Source organism: Marmota marmota, unplaced genomic scaffold (genome assembly GCF_001458135.2).
Source record: "Marmota marmota marmota unplaced genomic scaffold, marMar, whole genome shotgun sequence".
Classification (NCBI taxonomy): Eukaryota; Metazoa; Chordata; class Mammalia; order Rodentia; family Sciuridae; genus Marmota; species Marmota marmota.
The window spans coordinates 44,296,154-44,318,916 of NW_026000174.1; the positions used below are offsets into that span (position 1 = coordinate 44,296,154).

The following is a 22,763-nucleotide window of genomic DNA, read 5'->3' on the forward strand; positions in this document are numbered from 1 at the left end:
ATCTCCTTAATTCTGTTCAACATACTGATTTCCAAATTTAAAGTGTCAGTAAAATCCTTATTTTGCATAATATCTGTTTTATGAACTCTTTTTTCAAACTCACAGCAAAAGTTGAAAAAATTATACAGTGAATACTCCTATACTCATTATAGAGGTTCTATGATTAACCTTATACTGTTTCCATTTTATATTTGATAACATATCATTTCCATATACTTCCACATACTTTCCACAATACACATGTTTCTATAAATCCAAATCACAGATTGGTTTTGAAGTTCTTGCGTTTTATATATATGGAATTTTATAATGTATTACTCTTGTATAAAACTTTTTTGACTGAGTATTATATACTGTTTTTGAGATTTATACATGTTGCAATATCAAATAAACTAGGGGAATACCTTTAAATTCTAGTTATCTAAATCTCTGGGTTCATGAAGGAAGGTCACTTTTTAACATTTACACATGTTGTAATATCAGGCTTCTATATTCATCTACATTGATTCCAGTAGCTGAGAATAGCTGAAACATATTCTCTTGTGTGAATGTAATACCATTGCTTATATGTTCTTTTGTTGATAGATACCTGGTCTTTTTCTAGTTTGTAGCTATTAAATGAGGTTATTGCTAATGTTCTTCTATACATTTGTTGTGGTCACAGATTTTCATTTCACTTGGATTAACAGGAATGGAATTTATGGTTCACGGGGTTTGTTATACAGTAGTTCTATAAGAAACTACCAGACCTTTTTCCAAAATGGTGGTACTATTTTACATACCTGCCAACCAGGCATGGAGTTCCAGTTGTTTCATATGTTCATCAACACTTGGTATTGTCAGTCCTTATTTTAGCCATCCTAGTAGGTAGATAGTAGTGTTTCATACTTTTAATTTTAATTTCCCCATTGAGCATTTTTATGTGCTTATTGGGTATTCAGATATCTTCCTTTGAGAAGTGTCAGATCAGATGTTTTTGCCCATTTTTATTGGGCTGTAATAATGTCCATTTTTGAATCTTTATATAGAGTCTATGTTCAGAAGAATGTAAAAAATATCAGAGTTTAAAGTATACTAATGAAAAGAAGTTAGAACCCAAAGGGTCAGATCATTACCCTTTCTTTACTCCAGAAGGGTTTTATGTGTCTTTGATGATACTCTTTTCCCTCCTATTGGAGTAAAGCATGATTCTGGATTCCATATTAAATTATTACTGTATTTTCTGTGTAGATTTTACCATCTATGTGTGTATCCTTAAATAGTGTAACATGTGGTTTGCCTGTTTTGAATTTTATGTTCTGAGGATTTGTCTCTGTCACCCAATATCAGGCTTCTATATTCATCTACATTGATGCCAATAGCCACAGTTCATTCATTTTTCACTGATCTATAGTATTTCATTAGAATTGCTCTACCATAACTCATTTATCTAGTCTACTAGTGATTTTTGAATTTTCAGTGTGTTCACTATTATGATGAAAGCTGCTCTGAGCATTTTGCAATATCTTTTAATACTTTACAAAATTCCAGATATATAGTATGTACTTTGGAAAACACTATGTTTCAGTTTAATGTTTATCCATCGTTAGTTATCCGGGCAGAAGTTAATAACCTAAATGTGCACTAATAAATGGTTAGTTAAGTTTACCAGGCATGCATACAGTAGAACATTATACAGGCATTAAAATTCATGTTTCTGTACTTATGATTATCAATTGCTAATTACATGAATAGAAAAGTAATAACTATCTAAATTATTAATAATAAGGGATTTGTGAAATAAGTTTATGAGTTAGGCATTCAAGATGCCATGCAGAAATAAACATTTAAGTTCTTGAAATATTTCATGTCACTTAATAATGGAAGTAAAACATAGTGGTACATGATGTAGGGAGTATGATAAATAATTTGTAAAATAACACAGAAAAGGTTTGTGTGGAAATAAAAACTAGAAGCAAATACTCCAAAATGATCACAGTAATTAGTGGGTAGAGGAGGGATTATAGATCATTTTTATTACACTCATTAATGCTTTTTCCATATTTTCAAATTTTTCTGTATTGAGTATGCATCACTTTCATAGTAAAGAAAAGCAAAAAAAATATCATTTTAGAAAATGAATTTAGTGTTGTCAAGAATTGCTTTTATCAAAGATAGCTTGGAATGCAGACCTACAGGTCATTTTTTTTTTCTTTCTGGCAATTGCAGATATTTGAAATTAAAAATCTTGTCTGAGAACAACCTAGCGTGCCCTGAATTAACGTGAAGTCCTACTTTCTAATGAGGCCAGAGCTCTGTGGGGGCTGGGAAACATCACTATCGCATGTTTTCATCTCCAGCTTCAAACTGTTCTTTCCAGATGTTCACATCTTCCTTCTTCTCCCAGTCTCCCGCTCCTGCGTTAGCAGACTTCTTGAGGCGCTGGCTGCGGGGAGGTAACAAAGGTGGCTGTGTAACATGTAGGGTGTGGGGCCACTCAGCCTGCTGACCGCCCGGGGGGGCCTGCAGGAGCCTTGCAAGATGCCCTGTAAACACGTGGCCTCTCTTTTTCTGAAAGATGGTAAAGATGCAGCGTGTTCCAGGACCAAAGGACCCAGCAGAGCTGACTTACTACACCCTGTACAACGGGAAGCCACTGCTGGGGACCGCAGCTGCCAAGATCCTGAGCACCATTGACTCCCAAAGGATGGCCTTGACCCTGCATCATGTTGTCCTTCTGCAAGCTGACCGTAAGAGAAATGTCCTCTCATTCAGTGTTTTTAATGCCGTTCAGTGTTTTCTGTGAGTCAAAATGATTCTCAAAATTCATTTTAATGGTGTCAGAGCTAAACGTATTTCTGTTCTGGAAGGTTCTTGTGTGCATGTGTGTGTGTGTGTGTGTGTGTGTGTGTGTGTGTGTTGGAAGGGGGTGCTAGGGATCCATCCCAGCACCTCGAACATGCTAGTGCTGCCTCTGAGCCACACCCACATCCCTGTCTGGAAGGTTCTTAAATCAATCAGCGATATTGACTGTGTTGTTTAAAGCAATAGGTTTTGGGTAAGGGACGTGTTTTGTAATATCCAAATGATGGAAATGTTCTCTCTCTGCCCCCAAGTGCTGCTTACTCTTCCTCCTCGTATAACTAGTGAACAGCTTTGAAAAATTACTACAACTGAGATTACATGTGTGTGCTGGAGGAATTAAAGATGATTTTATTCAACAAACATTTATATAGAGTCCTACATGAACTGAGCTGAGTGCTGAAGGACATACAGAAATGGGCAAGACCTGGTTCCTGCCCTTAAGGAGCCAAGGAGTTCATGCAGGTCCAGAGATGTCTAATGCAGGATGGGACCTGGACGAGACAGTGTGACATGGGGGTCAACAGAGGGAAGGTTGGCTTTGAGGGGGCATCTGAAACTAAGCAAAAGAGAAAAGGATAAAACAATAGCCACCTCTTTGAGCCCCTCCCTGTGGCAGCTACTCTGCTAATTACCTAGATTCCCTTGCCTTCTACTCTCATCGGGGCAATGTTTATTCATCTGCAAAGGAGAGGAAACTGAGGCTCTGAAAAGCCAAATAACCTGCTCAGCATCACAGAGCCAGGACTTAGGTACCCCAAATACAGATCTGGATCATCCTGACTTCAAACCTGTTCTTATCTTACTGCACTCCAAGAGCTCAGCACAGGGAGAGGAGGGACTGTGTATTCCGAAAGGAGAACACCGTGGGCAAAAGAATGCAGAGGAAAAGTACCAGCTGAACTTGAAACACAAGGGATTCAGGTGGCCTGGGGAAGCGGGGAGAAACAGGTGGGGGAATTGATGGATTTGGAAAGGTGTGTTGATTGGAAAACTCAGGCCTTGAATGGCAGAGGAAGGAGATGGTGTATATTGGGCTGTGTGGAGCTTTTGAAGATTTCTGAGCAGGGGTGTAACCTCCTTGGAACAACCCTTTACTTATGGAGGTTAATTGGTCGGCAGTGTCCAGGATGGGAGAAGACAGGAGGTGGCAGCAGGTGGCAGGATCAGTGAGGAGGTTCCCTGGTGTCTCAGGCACTGGGGACCCAAACAAGTGCTATAATGAAACAGGAGAGGTAGGAAGGTGAGAGATTGCATGTGGCAGAAATCTCAGGGCTTGGCAACCCTGAGCATGGAAGGTCATGGAAGGTCATCTCCCACGGGTTTCCTAGCCGGTGTCCGTGCTCCTCAAGAACCGGGCATCTGCCTCATTATTTTCCTCTCCTTCTCACCTCCATCCTTCATTGGGGATGACTTTTGCTTCCAGGGGGATGGTGCTGCCCACGATTGTCATGCTTGGCCAGAATAATCCTCAAGGCACACCTTCATGTAGGATGAGGATGGTCGCTCTGCAATCTGGTTTTTGAAATGACATTTGGAACAAGATTCTTTTCCTTTGCACCTCTCCCCTTCCTTTTTGTGGGCTCTGTCTTCATCTCTGGTCAACTACCTGCTTTCTCTATTTTGCTGCACCTTCTGTGTGGATTCCCAGGCTCTGCTCACAGCTCTCTCTCTCTCTAGGTGGAGAATAAGCCATAGAGAACAGGTGCAAAAGCCATTTCAGGTGCCAGGAGACAGGTGAAGGTGCTAGAAGTAGAGACTAAAGGAGTGGATGCATTTGGGAAGTGGGGTATGGAGCTGGTGGGGCAGGGTAGTGGATTCCCTGTGTGGCAGCAGGAGGAGGTGGGGATCAAAGGACGTCAGGGTGACTCCTAGTGTTGCCTTCAGCGTGTGTTGTGAGGCTGTTTGGCCAGATGCAGAAGGTGTGGGACAAAGAGCCTCAGCGGGGCTGGAGTGGGAATGGGAGAGATGGAACTGAGAGTTTGGTTTTAGGCACGTCAGGTTTGAGACGTCTACTAGACATCCTCATGGAACTTAGGAGAGGTAAATTTGGGCATCATCAATATACAGGTGACATTTAGAGCTAAGGGAGTAGGTGAGGGTAACTGGAAGAGTCTAGCTCGAGAAAAAAGGATGAAACTTGATCTTGTGGAGTCTGCGTGTGGAAGAGTGGCAGGGGGCTGGGAGGACACCCAGGAAAGAGGGGTTCAGAATGCAAGCCAAGAAAGTGAATCTCACAGAAGTGGGGTGGGGGGCTTGTCCATTTATATCCTCTAGAGGCAAGGCACAATGAAGAACTGTTGGTGATCTTGGCAGGAGAGGTGTCTGGGATGAGGCTGGCCCAGGAGCACTGTGATAGGGAAGCAGTGATGACAAATAGGGAAATGAATGGGGCAGTTGTTGGAGGGGCCTCTGGGAAATGCTGGTGTGAGTTTGGATATTAGTGGGGGTGCTGTAATAGAGAGGGAGATTTTGACAATGCAGGAGAGAGAGGAGGGTTGAACCAGCAAAGTCCTTGTGTGGATAAGGGGCTGGGATCTAGCTCACTGGTAGAGGGTAGAGGGGTCCACAGGGACAGCTCATACTTTTGTAATGAGAGAGAGAGCCGAGTACAAGTGTGTTTGGTAACGGAAGCCTGGGGACACATTCTCTGATCATTTCTGCTCTCTTGGGGCATACTGAATGGAGTTGGCAGCTGAGGTAGAGGCTGTGTGGGACGCTTGAGCAAGAAGAGCAAGCCGGCCAGCACGATGACATAGGTTTCCAGGACACCCCTCCTCGTCCTGTCCATCACTTCTCCCGTCCCAGTCCATCTACTCCTTTAGCCTATGGGTCTGAGACCCCCTCATTTCTGCTTCAGGCCTCTGGTACCTGGAAGAGATGAAGAACTGGCCTCACTGAAGGCAAGAGGAGAAGATGTGTCCAGGAAGAGGCTGAGGTTCAGGGGACTTTGCTGATGACAGTTGATGAGGACAGTGGAAGGAGCTAAGAGCAGGGGTTGGAGAGGGAGGGCATATCAGGTTAGGTGCATGGAGCCTTTGGACATGAGCCTGGGTGGGGAGGGATGACTCGGAGGCTTGACTGTGGCTCGGATTTCAGACCCCAGCCTGCCCAGCTCCAGGCTGCTTCCCTTTTACTGCTCCTCTGTCCCCTTCAAACCCACTCAGTTCTCTCAGCTCCCTTCTCCAGTAACTTGTGAGTCCACTTCCTTTTCTCCATTCCCTCAATCCTTCCTGCTCAGCCTGTGGCAGCAGCTTCCTGAGTGACAGCCTGTCACTCTCCTGGGCATGCACCTTCCACACCGCCACTACAGTCATTGTGGTAAGACGCGGATTCCGATCTGATATCTACTCCATTCACAAGCAGTGGCTGTCCATCATTCACAGAATGGAACCCAAACTCCTTCAGAAGGGCCTTCACAGCAAGTCTCAAGTGCTCAGGTCTCCTCCCAACCTGCTTTTGGGCTCCTTGTCCAGCCACACGACTCCCTGATCCTGAGACACAGTGTCCATCTCCCTCAGTCCCAGGGGCTCCCACAGCACTTATCACTCAGCCAAGTTGTTTTCTACCTGATCCCTCTTGAGCTCTTTAAAAGCAGGTTCCACAATCCACCCATCTTGGCCTATCCAGCCCAGTTCCCACCTGACTTTGTTCTCGTGAAGGTAGAGGCACCAATCTTCATTAAACCCTCTGCAGGGTCCTAAGACAGACCTGTGGTTATAAGACTCCAGCAGAGGGAGGTGTGCAGAACCTCTGAGGTCAGGCTGTGCTATGTATATAGATCTGATTTAAGATTAGAATTCCCCCAGAATGTAGGTGCTTGGAGAAGGATGCTAAAGGAGAAGGTGCCAAAGGATGGAAGAGGACAGAGTCTGGGAAATGCCTTCATTCCCAGGAGCAGATGAGGAAGAAAATAGGTCCAATAAAAAAGAGGGACAGACTTTTTTTAAAACCCTGCCTTCTCATGGATTTGAAATCAGCCTCCAATGTTAATCCCAGGTCAGGTCTCTGAACAGAGGGTCCCAATCTTGAATACTTTGTCCCACCAAAGAGAGAAGGTTAGCATCCTGTGTTTTAGGGCCTTCTAAATTGCTAGTCCCAGCGTCAAGACTGGAACTTGTGATGCCCGCTTGAGCCTCACCACCTCTGGAGAGGAGGTGGCATTCGACATCTTAGGAAGCAGCTGATTTCCCTGGGGCAGGCTGATATCAGCTCCATTTACAGATCTAGAGTGAGGGGTTCTTCAAAGCAGTTGGGCAGCTAAGGGAATGGGGAACATTCTCCCCATGAGATGCAGAGTGGTTTGACTTCTGTGGCCATCAGACCATCTTCCCAGAAATGCCACTTGAAGGACACAGTAGAGTGGAGCGTTGAGGACTCACTTTTATTCATTCCTTCAAGGAATATTTATTAAGCACCTACTATGTGGCAGGCACTGCCCTGGGCACTGTAGAGCGTTAGTGAAGGGAACAGAAAAAAAGAAAATCCCTACGCGGGTGGCTCTAACATTCCTGAATGGGCAGACTAGTTGCACAGAAAAAGCAGGCAGGGACGGGATGGGCAATGTGGAGGAGATACTGGTTGCAATTTTAAATTGTTGGGGGTCAAGAACAACATCAGGGAGGAAGTAACCCTGGAGAGACCACCTGAAGAGAGAGAGAGAGGAAGGGAGCAGCCCTGAGGACAGCTGGGGACCAGGTTCCAGCAGTGGAGGAGGGTTCAAAGCTCAGCGAGGAGGTCACTGAGAGGCAGAGTGGTGTTAGGAGGTCTGAGGCACAGATGGGGCCACAATCACTAGGCTCACAGGTTGGACCCTGAGTAGGATGAGATGCCACCCGAAGCAGGAAAACTACATGGGCTGAGTACTGGTCCCTGGGCAGAGTCTCCCCGGCCTCCACCCACCCAGCTGTGAACTCGAATGGCCACAAGAACGAACTGGAACAATTTTGAGTGGATTCTTCCGCCTTTCAACAACTGTCCACATGAGAATAGTCTATTCTGTGCTTAGATTATTTAGACCCTTTGACTTCATTTCTTCTGACAAATACTGTGTGTGTGTGTGTGTGTGCACGTGTGTATGTGTGCTCACACTTCTGTTCATATGTGTTAATTCAGAACCAACTTAAACTATTTGTTTTAGAGAAATGACTTCCTATCAAAGTGTCCATCCTCCCTGGGCTCAGTTTCCTCACCTGCAAACTGGAATAAGAAGAGCTCACAGACAAAGGACCTGTCCCTGTGCCCAGCACTCAGAACCCAGCGTCTCCTTTTCCCTTCTGTCCTCTCCTGAAATTCTTGCGGTTTAAGTAACCACTGTTCCTTTTCACCTCGGTGCATGCCTTTGTACCTTCAGATCATGTGCCAATGAATATATTGGGTTTGGATGACTTCAGTTGACCTAACATTTTGACCATTAAATGAATTTATTAGTGCACATAAGATAAGATAAATCTATTCTCTTCCCCACTGAAATAGAGGTGAGGGAATTTTACATATTGCACCAAGAAAAATGGCACCCACCAAGACAATAAAACTGAGTAAGATCAGAGCATGCAAATATTTCATTCTTGTGAATGGGAAAAAATATATATATATATTCTATTCCATGTAGATATGTGCTTTTATTGGGGGGGGGTATGCCATACATTTTTCTCTATCGGGATAAAATAGCCTAGCCAAAAGAAGTATATTGATATTTTTCATAGAAGCTCTGAGCTTTAAAAAATGTTAATGGCACAAAACTCACATATAAATACTGAATTGCTAAAAGCAGTAGCAATTAAGGGTGTAATGTCAACAGAAGCACATTACCTAATGAGCTGTTTTCAGAAGTTAATAATGTGATTAATCACTGATTGATTAAAAACTGTAGACGAAGAAGTTCTTTGGTACTAATAGTATTTGAAGCCCAAGGGCAGCCAGATGACAGGTTCCTTGGTTAACAAGGAACCTGCAGAAATCAGGAGGTGGTTGGACTCAGAGAGGAAGGCTGGTGGGCTCCTCAGACAGGCCTTCCCCACGTGGTGCTTACCAGGGGGGTCTTTATATTCCAGGGTCTAGGTCCTGAGCATTAAAGTCTAGTAGTCTTCAGAGTCAAGGAGGATGAGGACCAGCTCAGGCTAACCAGACTTTACAAGAAATGAATATACAAACTAGAGTTAAAATATGGGCTAGAAATACAATTACCACAGAGATGGGACTTCTCCTTCTAACTTGCTGATACCCTATCTGGTTAGAAAACCTGTTGGGTGGTACCCAGGGTCAGCATCACCAAGCTGAATCAGCCCTGAATCAGCCATCTTGCCACTAGGATAGACCTGTCATTGGCCAGCTCACCCACATCTGCCATGGGACACATCCCCAGGGTGAACAAGTCCTTGCCTACCCTTCAGTTTTTCTCTTTATTCCTACAGACCCCACTCCATTTCATTAATTTAGTCTGTAGACTGTTAAACTTTTTCTTCTTCTTCTTCTCCTTCTCCTACTCCTTCTCCTTCTCCTTCACCAGGGATTGAACTCAGGGGCTCTTGACCACTGAGCCACATCCCCAGCCCTATTTTGTATTTTTATTTAGAGACAGGGTCTCACTGAGTTGTTTAACACCTCACAGCTGCAGAGACTGGCTTTGAACTAGCGATCCTCCTGCCTCAGCTTCCCAAGCTGCTGGGATTACAGGCATGCTCCACCGTGCTTGGATGTAGATTGTTACTTTCTTTTAAAGTTACTGCTTTCTTTACTTCAGTTCTGAAAACATATTAGTCCTTTTGATTGGACTGAAGTGTTTTCCAAGAATCCCCATCAATGATTCTGGGGGAGACTCCTTCATCTCCTGTTTCTATCATTTTCCTAACCAATTTACCAAAACATTGGAAGAATTATCAGCAAACACCCATGGACCTACTGCTTGGAATCCACAATTAGAATTTTACAATATTTTTATCATAGACGGGTTTAACTATTCCTCCATCCATCCGTCTATGTATTTGGGGGATGCATTTCAAAGTGAGTTCCAAACATGAGGGACTTCAATCCACTTCAGTATGCATATCATTGATTAGAGATCAACATTCATTTGTGACTTGCTTTAAGGAAAAATTTACATACAGTGAAATGTATGTATCTTCAAGTGCATTACTTGATGATTTTGGGTAAACACAGCCGTGTCCCCCAAATAGCCCTCATGTTACAGAAAACCATCACCCTGTAGCCCTTCCCAGGTTCATTCATTTCCGCCCAGCCCCATAAAGACACCTGCTGCTCTCAGCACTAATTGTCCCTCCCGACAAGCACTCTGCTTACTTTTTCCTTACTCTAGTTCTGAGGACAGGCTGATCCTTTCCATTGACTGAGCCATTCCTAAGTTTTCCAGGGGAGATTCATCTGCTCATGTTGTATTTTATTCATTGTTCATTCAGGGGGTGACTTCCCTTCAATATTTAGAGTCATCTCTTGGTGGCTTTTTTTAAAAAAAAATATTTTTAGTTGTAGATGGACACAATACCTTTATTTTTTTAAATGTATTTATTTTTATGTGGTGCTGAGGATCAAACCCAGTGCCTCACACGTGCTAGGCAAGCACTCAACCCCTGAGCCACAACTCCAGCCCCTCTTGGTGGCTTTTGCCTTCTGTCTCCAACACACACTTCTCATCCTCAGGTTTCTTTTTTCTTCTCCCTTTTTGACCCTTGGACATGACCACTGAGGAAAATCAACACTGATCATGTTTTTTTTCTCCTGTTTTTAAATAACAGTAGAAGCTAGAATTTATTGAGCACCTACTAGGGAGCACAAGAAAACAGCACACTAACCTATCTTACAGATGAGGAAACTGAGACTCAGAAGACTTGGGTCCCTTGACCAAGGTCACCCAGCTGCAGCTGCAGAAGCAGAGGCGTTCTGACCTTGAACCCTCTTAATCGCTGCCTCCTCCCATCTCCTGACTGGGGGCTGGGAGGATTTCTGTCTGGGTTCCCTCTTCCCAGGGCTCCTTGTCACCTGCTTCCCGCTGGCTCTCTCCCACAGCTGTGGTGAAGAACCCCCCTAACAACCTGTGGATCCTCGCGGCAGTGCTGGCGCCCATCGCCGTGGTCGCGGTCATCATCATCATCATCACTGCTGTGCTCTGTAGGAAGAACAAGAGCGACTTCAAGCCAGACACTATGATCCACCTGCCGCAGAGAGCAAAGGTCTGTGGGGGCAGTGGGGAGAGGACAGGCGCCCGGGCCTGCAGAGGCTCTGCCTGCCTTTCCCTCTTGGCTTGTGTGGCCACTGCAAGTGTCTTCAGAGCCATGGTTATAGTCCTTATTTATTTTTTTAATTTGTTTTTGGCACTAGGGATTGCACCCAGGGGCGCTGACCCCTGAGCTATACCCTCAACCCTTTTTTATTTTTTTATTTTATTTTGAGACAGGGTCTCACTAACTTGCTTAGGGCCTTGCTAAGTGACTGAGGCTGGCTTTGAATATCCGACATTTCTCTCAGCCTCCCAAGTTGCTGGAATTACATAAGTGTGTCACTGTGCCTGGCTATCGTCTCATTTGAAGGAGACCCTTTATTTCATAATCAGGACGGGATAACTAATGTTTATCTGACACTCACTCTTGGCCACAAATGCATCCAACCGGTTTTCAGATAGCAATTCTCTAATCCTCACAGCATCGCTTGGAGGAAAGACCATTATGTTACAGATGAGAAAACCGAGACGCAAAAAACTAGGAACTAGAGAGACCTGAAAGGACTTTAGAGATAATTTAATCAGATTCCCTTCTTTTACATGTGAAACGTAATTCCTTCAATGCTTTTTGAGTAGCAGAACTGACCGGAGCATCAAGCGTGCTGTGGTCTGAATATTTGTGTTTCCTGTATTTATACAATGAAATCCAGCCTCCGATGCCGTGATGTCGGTAGAAGGACCTCTGAAAGATGATTAGGTCATGCAGGTGGAGCCTCTAGGAATTAGATTAGGTCCCTTGTAATAGAAGTCCTAGAGCTCTCCCTGCCTCTGCTATCATGTGAGGACACAAGAAGTAGGCTTCTGTGGCCAGCTAGAGGGCCCTTGCCAGAGTCCAGCTATGCTAGCCCCTTCTCCTGGACTTCCAGCCTCTAGAACTGTGAGAAAGAAGTGTCTGTCACTGTCACTCCCTGGGGCACGTCAGCTCTCAAACTGTTCCTTGTTCCGCCCACTGGAGTGACTTCTCTTCAGTGGCTGCTGTGATAGACAAGGAACATAGCCAGTGCTGGATGCCCATCAAACATCAGTTCCAAGGCTCTCCTGATGCCTGGCCTGGAGCGCCGTCCCCTCTCTGTCACCTGCATATCTCTGCACATCTGGTGACTGGGAGGGGGCTGGACTGGGGAAGTTCTGAAGGCTGATTTCCTAGTCACGTAGCTGCTCCGTGATGTTCTCTGAGGGAAATAGCCTAACTGTGACACCCAGTGCTTAAATAATGTCTTATAATTTGCTGGCTCTTCTAGGTCTCTCACCCCATGTGTTCCTCACAGCAGCCCTGTGAGGTAGGTCACAGTCGGGGCAGGTTTTATTATCCTCATTTAACTGCCAAGAAGCCCAAGGGAAAGGAAGGCGTTGGGGTTGGGCCAAAGTCGTATAGCTAACAGCGTAAGGGTGGCTGGAGCCCTCATCTGCACATGCCATACCTACCTGACCCCTGATATGGGCAGGGAGTGTTAGCTGCCTGCTCTGAACCTCCGAGCTTGGTCTGTGTGGAAATGGCCAGTCACCCTTCATGCTTCATATCCATTGGAAATGGAAGTTGGCCGTGGTGACCGTCCTTGCTGGGGTCATGCATACATGCCTTCACTTTTTCTTCCTAATCACACCTCACTTCAGCAAATCAAGGGTTTTTTTTTTTTTAATTGTTTCCTAAACCCACACACCTGTTGTGAAGCTGCAGCTTGATTGAACACTTTTCCACTGAAAAGCTGAACCCCAAAGAATATTGTTCTGCTTCTGTTGATGCAGAGGCACCTGCTTGCCAGACGCCCGCCACAGGATGTTGGTAAGGAGGGTACCAACTGTTCCAAGAAGAAGGATTTCACTCTGTCTCTCTGTTACAACATGAGCCTTTCAGACGTGACAGTAATTACCAGAATCTAATTGCAGCTGGGTCCAGGAATGTAAAACATGCCACGTCGGGTGGGAAGTGGCATCTTTGTGTTGCAGATTAAACCAAAACCTTACTCATCTGCCAAGATGAGTTGGGCAACACACGATTGCAGCATCCCTTCTGGCTTGGAAGCTGTCTGGAGCTGGGACAGATGACTGTGGCTTTCCACAGCTCCTTTGGTGTGCATGTCCCATGCAGCATGCTTCCTAAGGTACCTGGCTGATGTCAAACACCAAGTCAATTTATGTCCCTGGAGCTGATTGCTTTCTCTTGTGTTTGATGCTGCTGAATCTCTTCTCCCTCGACAAGGCTAGGCGAAGCACTTAAGATCTCCAAAGCCCCTTTGTCATGGGAAAGCAGCAGAGTGGAACTGCTTCTGTCTTACTGCAGTGCTGCTGTTGCAAGCCAGGGACACTGCGGTGTTTGAGAGAGCAGAGAGTGGCTGCATCGCTTCTCACAACCCGGCGCGTGTGTGTGTGTGAGCAGAATGCAACCATGCCAAGGGACAAGGAGGAATGAGAAAGCTAGCCTTTGCCACCAATCCATAGGCGAGGTGGATGGCCCCGGGGACATCACTGCGTCTTTAGCATGCAGGATGCCGTGCCAGAGAAGTCCTGGGGACCCTTCCTGAGACTCAGTAATAAACTTAACATGCTAAGCAGAGGAGGTGAGCGTGGTTTTCCTGGGAGCTGAGGCCAGTGCGTGGATCCTGCACCCCTTCTTCAGAGACAAGGTACTTAGACCTCCCCTTGGTCACCAGGCTACCAACTGGGCTTCTGCAGGTGGAATGTTGAGAAAATGGTAAATGCGAGCAGGTGATGTTTGTATCTCCCCTCCTCCTGGTTCTCTGTATTCTTTGTCATTGGATTTACAACCTCCCCCACCCCCGCCAACCCCAGTTTCCTCCTTATATAATTAAAGAGAACATTGCTCCCTGGAACAGACATCCTTGGGAGAAAGTAGTTAGGGCCATATCTGGTGCAGGATGGAGCTCGGAGGGCCGGCAATGGTTGACATGAATTTCTGCTTGGGACAGAACATTTGGGTCCTAAGTCAACTGTTTCCTCTTTTTTTTACATACTATGTATGAACTCAGGAAAGGTACTTAAAATTAACCTATTTGTGCTTTGATTTTCCAATCTGTAAAATGGAGGTGGTAACAATATTCATGGATAGGTTGTTGTGGGGAGTAAGTGGGTTAATATATGTAAACTGCTTTGAGCTCTGCCTGGTACGTAATACATATTTCATACAAGTTGGCTTTTATTGTTGCACATGCTTTTTTCTTAATAGGTCTTGGTAATATGTCTGTCTTTGAAATCATTGGGGATTATTTTTATTTGACAATTTTATAAAACTCATTGCATTAACTGTATATACTTCATGAGGTTGTATTACTCAGGTTGGGAGTCACTAGGGTGAGCCCAATAGGCAATTAATTAATCTTAGGTAATGTGCAAGTTAAAGGTTGGAAGACCATTACCCTGGGAGTCAGAAAAGTGAGGAAAGAGTCTTCATTTTTCACCACTTACCTGTGTGATCTTGGGAAAATGACTGAATCTCTCTGAGCTTTTGTATTCCTGCTGGGAAAATTAAGACTGTGACATTTGTCCTGCTTGCCTCATGGGTTCATTGTGAGGACAAAGTGAGGTATCAGTATTTTGTGTGCTGTAAATATTGAACATAGGTAAGAATCCTTATGATGAACCTAATAACAATGACCACCTTTTAAGCTGTTGTTCCCTACTGTCCCTGTTCCCACACACCTGTAATTGAACTAGTCACCTGAAGTATCCAGGGAAGGGTCAGGGGCCAAATCCAGAGAGAGTTGGGAGAGTGGGGAGACAGGACCATAGCCTCCTCTCTCCATTACTAGATTCTTGGAAAATCTTAGCTGTTGGAGGCTTCCAGTGCCCCTAAAGACCAACCAGAAGCTGCCCAACCAAGATGGTACCTGCAGAAGGGAAGGAGGGGCCCTGGGATGAATCTTCAAGCAACAGGTAGATGTCCTGACACTGGGTCACATGGATTCATATGCTGCCTCTATCACGGAGCAGCTGTGTGAGCTTAACTCCTCTAAACCTCAGTTTCTTCATCTATAAAATGGAGACTCAATAATACTTATCTTTTTATATTATATTGAGACTGCATTGAGGTGATTTGTGTGACGTGTCCACTCCTGGACCCTTAATAGTAATGAGGCTGAAATCATGAGCTTCTTCAGGTGAGAAACCAGTTACATCTCCATCTCTAAGCAGAGTCTCTGACACGAACCAGTGTTGTTGGACCAAAAGTGAATAGGATCATGGGGGGGAAGGAGGGGTGGCAGAAAAGGGGCCAACAGAAGATAAGACTGGGCAAGTGCATTTGGCCAAAATGTGAAGGGCCTTGAATGCCTTGCCAAAGAGCTTGGTGGACACAAAGCATTTTTATTGAATGAGTGACGTGAACAGATATGGTTTTAAGGTAGCCTTGGAGACTTGTCAAGGGTGACCGTGGAAAGGCGTCCAATGGACGCCACAAGGTGGAGGCCAGAGACAGTGAAACAGCTTCCAGAAATATCCAGAAGTTGAATCTGAATGACCAGTTGGTTGTGGGAGGAGCAGGTGATTTGGTATTCTAGGGACTTCATCAAGACACCCAAAGGTTCCTTTGGTTCTGTTTCCTGTAGCACCCAGAAAGGGGAGGGAGGAGGAGGACACGGTCTTCCCTTAGCAAATACCATTTCAGAAACTCAGATCTGGTCCTGGCATCCAAGTGCCACTGGTCACACAGGGGTCAGAAAGTGTGTCTCAGAAAGGGAGACCACTCATCCCAGAGTGAGTTCCCCAGGGAATTGGGGAGACTGTCCACAGCAAAGCCATGGGCAGCCTTCTGTCTTTTCTGTAGAGATTCTGTACCTGGGAAGAACTAAAACAGATTCTGATTTTGCAACACAGGGTAATGACGGGGATTTGAGTTAACTCTGGTTCATCAAAAAGCTAAGTTGGGCTCTATCACATGCATGTGGCTGCCTGTCTTCTCTCAATCTTTGCTGGATGCAGCAAGAAAACTCCAACCTGTTCTGGGACACAGTAGTGAAGTTTGACAGGTCAGCCACAGTTCTAGACGGTGGATTGTTAAATCTGGTGTGCTTCTTAGACAAGTTAGCTGCCAAAGGAGGAGCTCCTGGTCATATCAAGTTCTGATAGACTCTAAATGGTAGGGGTTGACTTTCATCTCCAGATTTTCTGGAAGAGAATGGCTAAAGTTCACTTCACCTGGGATATGATTATTAGGAAGGTAGATGGTCATAACTAACACCAATGATTGAGCACTTACTATGTGCCAAGCTCTTAGCTAAATGATGAGCTTGACTTACTTAATCTTCATGGCATGGGGATTATTATCCCTATTATTATCTCCATGTTACAGGTGAAGAAACTGATGCCAAAGAATGTCAGTCACTTACCTGAGGTCACTCAGCTAATGCGTGGTTGGGTCAGGATCTGAATCCAGGAAGCCTGCTTTTGGACCTGCCATTCAACATCACACTGTCCCGCTTCAACTCTGTACCATACTGCATTGGGGTAAAAAATGGAATAGAGATGCTGCAGGAATTGTTTAAACATTCTTCCTGATTTTTCACTACCCTACTAATAGCTGCTTGTTGGATTTTGCCCTCAACTGTCTTATTCACTTGGAATTTCAGATATTGTACAATAAAAGCCTTACTAATTTCCCAGGAATGAATTATAGGACAGCCAGTCTGCTCAAGGGAGGAGTCTAGATCAAAGAGTGATGCCCTCAGATACATGTTGTTATTAATCACATGTGGTACCATGTTTCCCTGTTTTCAGATTTGTGTTCCACTTTGATACTCGGGGATGGTGGAAGCAAAGCAGATAAGATTGCCTTCATTTTTCACATGAGAAAATGGACCTTCAGAGACCAAATGACTTGGAAAAGCCATGCATTTGTTATTACACAATAAATTTATATGGGAGCAGAGTTCAAGGGGAGTCAAATACTTCAAGGCAGGAGATAATAGGATCTGGAATACTTTAATATATCAATTAACAACTGTTCCGAATTATCAGTATCCTTGACTTAAAAGGAATGGTCTAATGCCAGACTTGGGAGGCTGAGGCAGAATCACAAGTTTGAGGCCAACCTCAGCAATTTAGCAAGGCCCAAAGCAATTTAGTGAATAAAAATAAAGAGTGGTGGAGATGTAGCTCAGTGGTAAAGTTCCCTTGGTTTCAATCCCAAGTTAAAAAAAAAAAAATGGTCTCAAGTCCTGGAAGAAGTTTATTCTCATTCTCACATACCTATTTGCATCTTGTTTACGCTCTTCCTTCTTCTGAGCAAGTCTTTTCTGTAGAGGTTCTGTACCTGGAAAGAACTAAAACAGATTCTGGTTTTGCAAGACAGAGTAATGATGGGGATTTGAGTTAACTCTGGTTCATCAGAAAGCTAAGTTGGGCCCCCTCACATGCATGTCGCTGCCTGTCTAGAAAATTTTTCTCTAGAAATATGACAAACCTTTGTCCTCTTTGCAGCCTGTGCAAGGCTTTGACTATGCCAAGCAGCACCTGGGCCAGCAAGGGGCAGATGAGGAGGTCATCCCTGTGACTCAGGAAACGGTAGTCCTCCCCCTGCCTGTTAGAGATGCTCCTCAGGAAAGAGACATCGCTCAGGACGGGAGCACCATCAAGACAGCCAAGTCCACGGAAACCAGAAAAAGGTAGGCACGGGGCCCACTGCTGCTTCTCAGTGTCAGCAAGAGAAATAATGGATGGAGAGAGGAACTGTGTGTCTCAAGTGAATTCTGCTGTTCCCCTTAAAAATTCCCCTCCAAGCTCATTTTGAATATTGAAAAGGAGACTAAGGGAGATCACAGAATCTCAATACCTGCTCACTCCAGCTGCCCTTTGTGAGGCTTTATGTTGTGGCTCAACCTCAGCAGTGGAGATTCAGCCTCTCTGTTTGCTCTAACAAATTTGGCGGTAATATCACCCTTGCGTTTTTAATGTCTCTTAAAAAGCAGTGCCTTTGATTCAGGATTGTTGTATTTTCTCTGATTTCAGCAAAAACCATTTATTAAATTTTTACTATGAACAAAGCATTTGACAGGCATTAGGAGCCCTATAAGAATGTGTAAGATTGATTCCTGACCCCAAGGATCTCGTGATGGAGGAGACAGAGATAAATAATGGAACACTAAGCATGCTGATGTGTGGGTGCCTGCAGTGGGGTCTGAGTAAAGGGCTGTGGCGTAGACAGGAGGGAGGACCTCGTGCTGTCCAGGGAGACAGGATGGAGCAGGTTGTTTTGGCTCAGCCCTGAGGGCAGGAAGGGTCTGAGTCCTGGGAAGAGATAAAAGCATCCATCTGAAAGAGCTGGGAGGGAAGGACAGGGATGTCCTCTGAATGGTGAATGTTCCTGGAGTTTAGAGGTCACAGTGATTTGGGATGTAGCAAAGGATGAAACAAGAAGATGGATTAAAATTGTGTATGGTCTTGACTGCCCCAGACTGAGATGGACCCTTATTCTCTAGACACTGAAAGTTCTCCAGGAAGACAGTGATGGCCAGCCTGCATTTTTTTTTTATTTTCTGCATTTTTTTTTATTAGTTACACATGACAGTACAATGATCTCGACATTTCATACATTTGAATCAAATAGGGTATCATTTCTCATTTTTCTGATTGTACAGGTTGTAGAATCACATTGGTTATACAGTCATGTATATACATACAGCAATACTAGTGTCTATTTTATTCTGCTGCCCTTTCTATTCCCCCTTCCCCTCACCTCCCCTCCCATCACTTCTCTCTACCCAATCTAATGTGACACACTTCTTTTTTTTTCCCCCTCACATCATCATACATGTAATCTGTATAACGATGAGGATCTCCTTCCATCTTCCATGCAATTCCCCTTCTCCCTCCCACCTCTCTTCCCTATTTAGTGGTAGTCTTCTTCTCATGCTCTTCCTCCCTATCCCATTTTGAGTCATCCCCCTTATATCAGAGAAGACATTCGGCATTTGTTTTTTAGGGATTGGCTAACTTCACTCAGCATAATCTGCTCTAATGCCATCCATTTCCCTGCAAATGCCATGATCTTGTTATTTTTTAGTGCTGAGTAATATTCCATTGTGTATAAATGCCACATTTTTTTATCCATTCATCTATTGAAGGGCATCTAGGTTGGTTCCACAGTCTAGCTATTGTGAATTGTGCTGCTATAAACATTGATGTGGCTGTGTCCCTGTAGTATGCCATTTTTAGGTCCTTTGTGTATAGTCCAAGAAGAGGACTTTATACCTATATAGGATACTATATACCTATAGTTGGGTCAAATGGTGGTTCCATTCCCAGTTTTCCAAGGAATCTCCATACTGCTTTCCAAATTGGCTGCACCAATTTGCAGCCCGCATTTTTGAAGGACTACTTTTAATACAATCTAGATAGATGGGAGAGGCTAGGTTAGAGACGCAAAGACTCATTATTAGGACTTGGCCTCATAAAGAGGTCATGATCCCCATGGCAGGCACTGTTGCCTGGCAAAACCAACACTCATGCCAACCCCTTCTCCCTTGCCTGAGATCACTATCAAGGTAGAAAAGCCACGTCTTGCCTGCATCCATCCTTCTTTCCTCCCTTTATCGAACAGTTGTTTATTTGCTGTCTGTCTGTCAGACACTAGGAATACTTCTCCGAACAAGGCAAAGTTCCTATTCTCACAGAGCTTACAACCTGGTGTGGAGAAACAGGCAATAAACAAATAGAGAAATAGAAAAGGTCCATGGATAAAATAAAAGAAGAAAACTATGTTGGCAAGATTTCTGTTGTTTTGACTAACATACCTGAAAAGAACACTTATAAGAAAGATTTATTTTGTCTCATAGAAAGACTCTGCCTACAGTTAGTTGGCTCCGAGGTAGAACATCATGGCAGAAGGGTATGGTCGAGGAGAGCTTCCCAGGTCATGGCAGCCAGGAAGCAGATAGAGCACCACAGGAAGGGCCAGGGATAGATATAGTCCCCAAGGCCAAGCCCCCAGTGACCTACTGTTTTCACCATACTCCTGTAGTCCATTCAAATTATTAATCCATCAAGTGAATTATTCCACAGATGATGTCAGATCCCTCATGAGCCAATCTTTTTATCTCTGAACATTGCTGTATTGCCTAACACATGAGCTTTTGGGGGACATTCTTGATCCAAACCATAACAAAAACCAAAATGCAACAAAGGGGTGGAGGGAATGGGGCATAGCACTGTTTGAGGTGGGCAGCCAGGGAAGACCTCTCTGATAAATGACATTTAAGAAGGACCTCACCCGTTGAAATGAGGTGTCAGCCAGGAGGCTGTTGTGGGAAGAATGTTCTAAGTAGACAAAAGAGTATGTGCAAAGCCCAGAGGAGGGAACTCCTTGATGTGCTTAAAGAAGAACAAGAAGGCCAAGGAGGCTGGTGTGAACTAGGAAGGAAGTAGTGGTGGAGTCGGAGAAGTTACCTGTGGCTGCTCATGGCAGACTTTACAGACCAAAGTCAGGACTGGGAATTTTATTGAATAAAGGTCAGAAATCATTGGAGGGGTTTGAGAAGAGCAACAACACAACATGACTTAAAGGCTCACTCTGGCTTTATGTGGAAAAGAGACCGCAGGGGTGCAGAGTGGAAGCAGAGAGACCTGTAGGAAGTTATTGCAGTGGTTCAGGTGAGAAGGCATGGGGACCGTTGGGCCATTGTGTGAGAAGGGGGTGGATTCTGGAAATATTTTAAAGGAAGAGCTGACAAGATTTTCTGATAGAGTGTTGTGGGATATGGAAATTGAGAAGAATGAATTATCCATTTATTCTGTTGGAGACTGAAGAAGAAGAATGTTGTAGGGGATGATCAAGAGTTTAGATATGGGCATGGAGAGTTTGAGATGCCTAGAGATATGCAAGTAAGTCAAGCAGGAACCTTGTATTTTCTTTCAGAAATTCTTGATACCTCAAAAAGAGGGTTGGACTTCACCTTGTGCAGGAAAGAAAGTTGAAGGAATGTGCATTAGTTATCTGTTGTTCTGTAACCGCCCACTCCATAGCTTAATTGCTTAAAACAACCACCATTTATTTGGCTTATGATTTTGGTGGTCTGATAGTTTGGGCTGAGCTCCACTGGTTGGTTCTTCAGTCTCAGTTGGACTTGCTCCTGCATCTCCAGTCAGGTGATAGAGATCAAGTCAGCTAGGCTGACTCATTGCTGATAGCCTTTTCTGGGGGTAGCCCAGGTAAGTGGGGCCTCTCTAGTCTCTGATCCTCCAACAGGCTAGCCCTGGCTTCCCAAGGTTCCCAGGGCAGCAAGAAAAACAAGCCCCCAAATGTAAGCATTTCTCAAGTCTCTGCTTGGGTCATGTTTGCTACTGTCCTGTTGGCCAAAGCAAGTCATATGATCAAGTTCAGAGACAGTGTGGGAGAAAAGGCCACAACACTTGGTTATAGAGAAGTATAAACAAATTGTGACCATTACTGCAGTGGATTAAGCAGGTGGGAGACCCTGAGCAGAGCAGAGTTGAAATGTACAGAGAAGCAATAGATGATTTATCTGAACTGACTTGCAAATAATAATACCTGTAGCAAATTATCCTCATCTTTGCCAAGTATGATAAAGACATATTGACAACTTATTTATTACCTATTCAGAAGATACTGAAAAGAAAGAATTAGTATTACTAAAATTAGGATATTAACACTTCCAGGAAGAGGTCTATTGGAGTTGAGTAAATTATTGAAAGATGAATTTTTTACAAAATTTTAGAATAAGCATTTTTTTTGGATTAGTAAGGAGTCACCTCTTGCTGAGTTCATTTATTTACTATCAAATAATTATTAAGAAATATGATCTTATGAGGTAAATACAGATAACTAAAATAATGCCTATACCGCTGCATGAGTTATTAGCTTCATTATGTTACTATAAAAATATAATTTACTAAGGATTGACTATATCACTGCCTAGGCTTTGGGAGAAACCTCATTTCTGGTCAAGTCATGGTCAAGATCATTCAGAAAGATTTTAAACACTAAATCCATGTTTCTGGTTTCCCTATCTTGCCACATCCGTCTCCTCATTCCAGTTCGATAAGGACTGTAGGGCCTCACAGGATGGGTGTGTTTGATGACCAAAAAAAAGGGTTGCAGATTAAAAATAGGGGAAACCAATTAATTGGTAATTATTAATATGTTTTATTTTTTAAAATTATTTTAAAACAGAAATCTGAGGATTCAGTCACTTCTAGATAGCCTGATGTGTGGCAAAAGGATCTTTTTCTTCCATGTAGGGGCTTGGTGATGTTATTTGGTTGGTCTCTGGCTGGAATTGATAGGCCAGAATGGAGAACCAACCTCATAGGAATATTCAGCCATTTGCAAAGGGCACTTAAATTAATGACTGGCCATAATTGTTCATCAATTGATTAGTTCCCACCCCAAAGAATTCCTCTCGTCTCCACCTCTACATAGCTTCAGAATGGGGACCATTGAGTTCAATAGTGTAAAACTACAATCCCACAGGTGGTGCATTTGTGCTTTCAAAAATCACTTATATTACTGTTATGTGAGTGCCTGTGTGCATGGGAATTTTGAACAGGAGGTTTTCAAAAATATTTTTAAGTTGTTGATGGACCTTTATTTTATTCATTTAATTATATGCAGTGCTGAGAATCAAACCCAGTGCCTCACACAGGTGAGGCAAGTACTCTACCACTGCTCCACAACCTCAACCCTTGACCAGGAATTTTGAGTCGATGACTTCATGTAAAC

The 22,763-nt window shown here is 44.1% G+C and overlaps 1 protein-coding gene across 1 annotated transcript in view; it reads left to right on the forward strand.

Annotated features, from left to right (window-relative positions):
• The window catches only part of Kiaa1549l (KIAA1549 like), a 266,932-nt gene that overhangs the window by 183,063 nt on the left and 61,106 nt on the right, over window positions 1-22,763 (forward strand). The window contains exons 13-15 of the mRNA XM_048788211.1: window positions 2,558-2,729; window positions 10,864-11,027; window positions 17,507-17,691. Of these exons, the coding sequence (XP_048644168.1) occupies window positions 2,558-2,729; window positions 10,864-11,027; window positions 17,507-17,691 (521 nt within the window). The remainder of the gene's footprint in view (window positions 1-2,557; window positions 2,730-10,863; window positions 11,028-17,506; window positions 17,692-22,763) is intronic.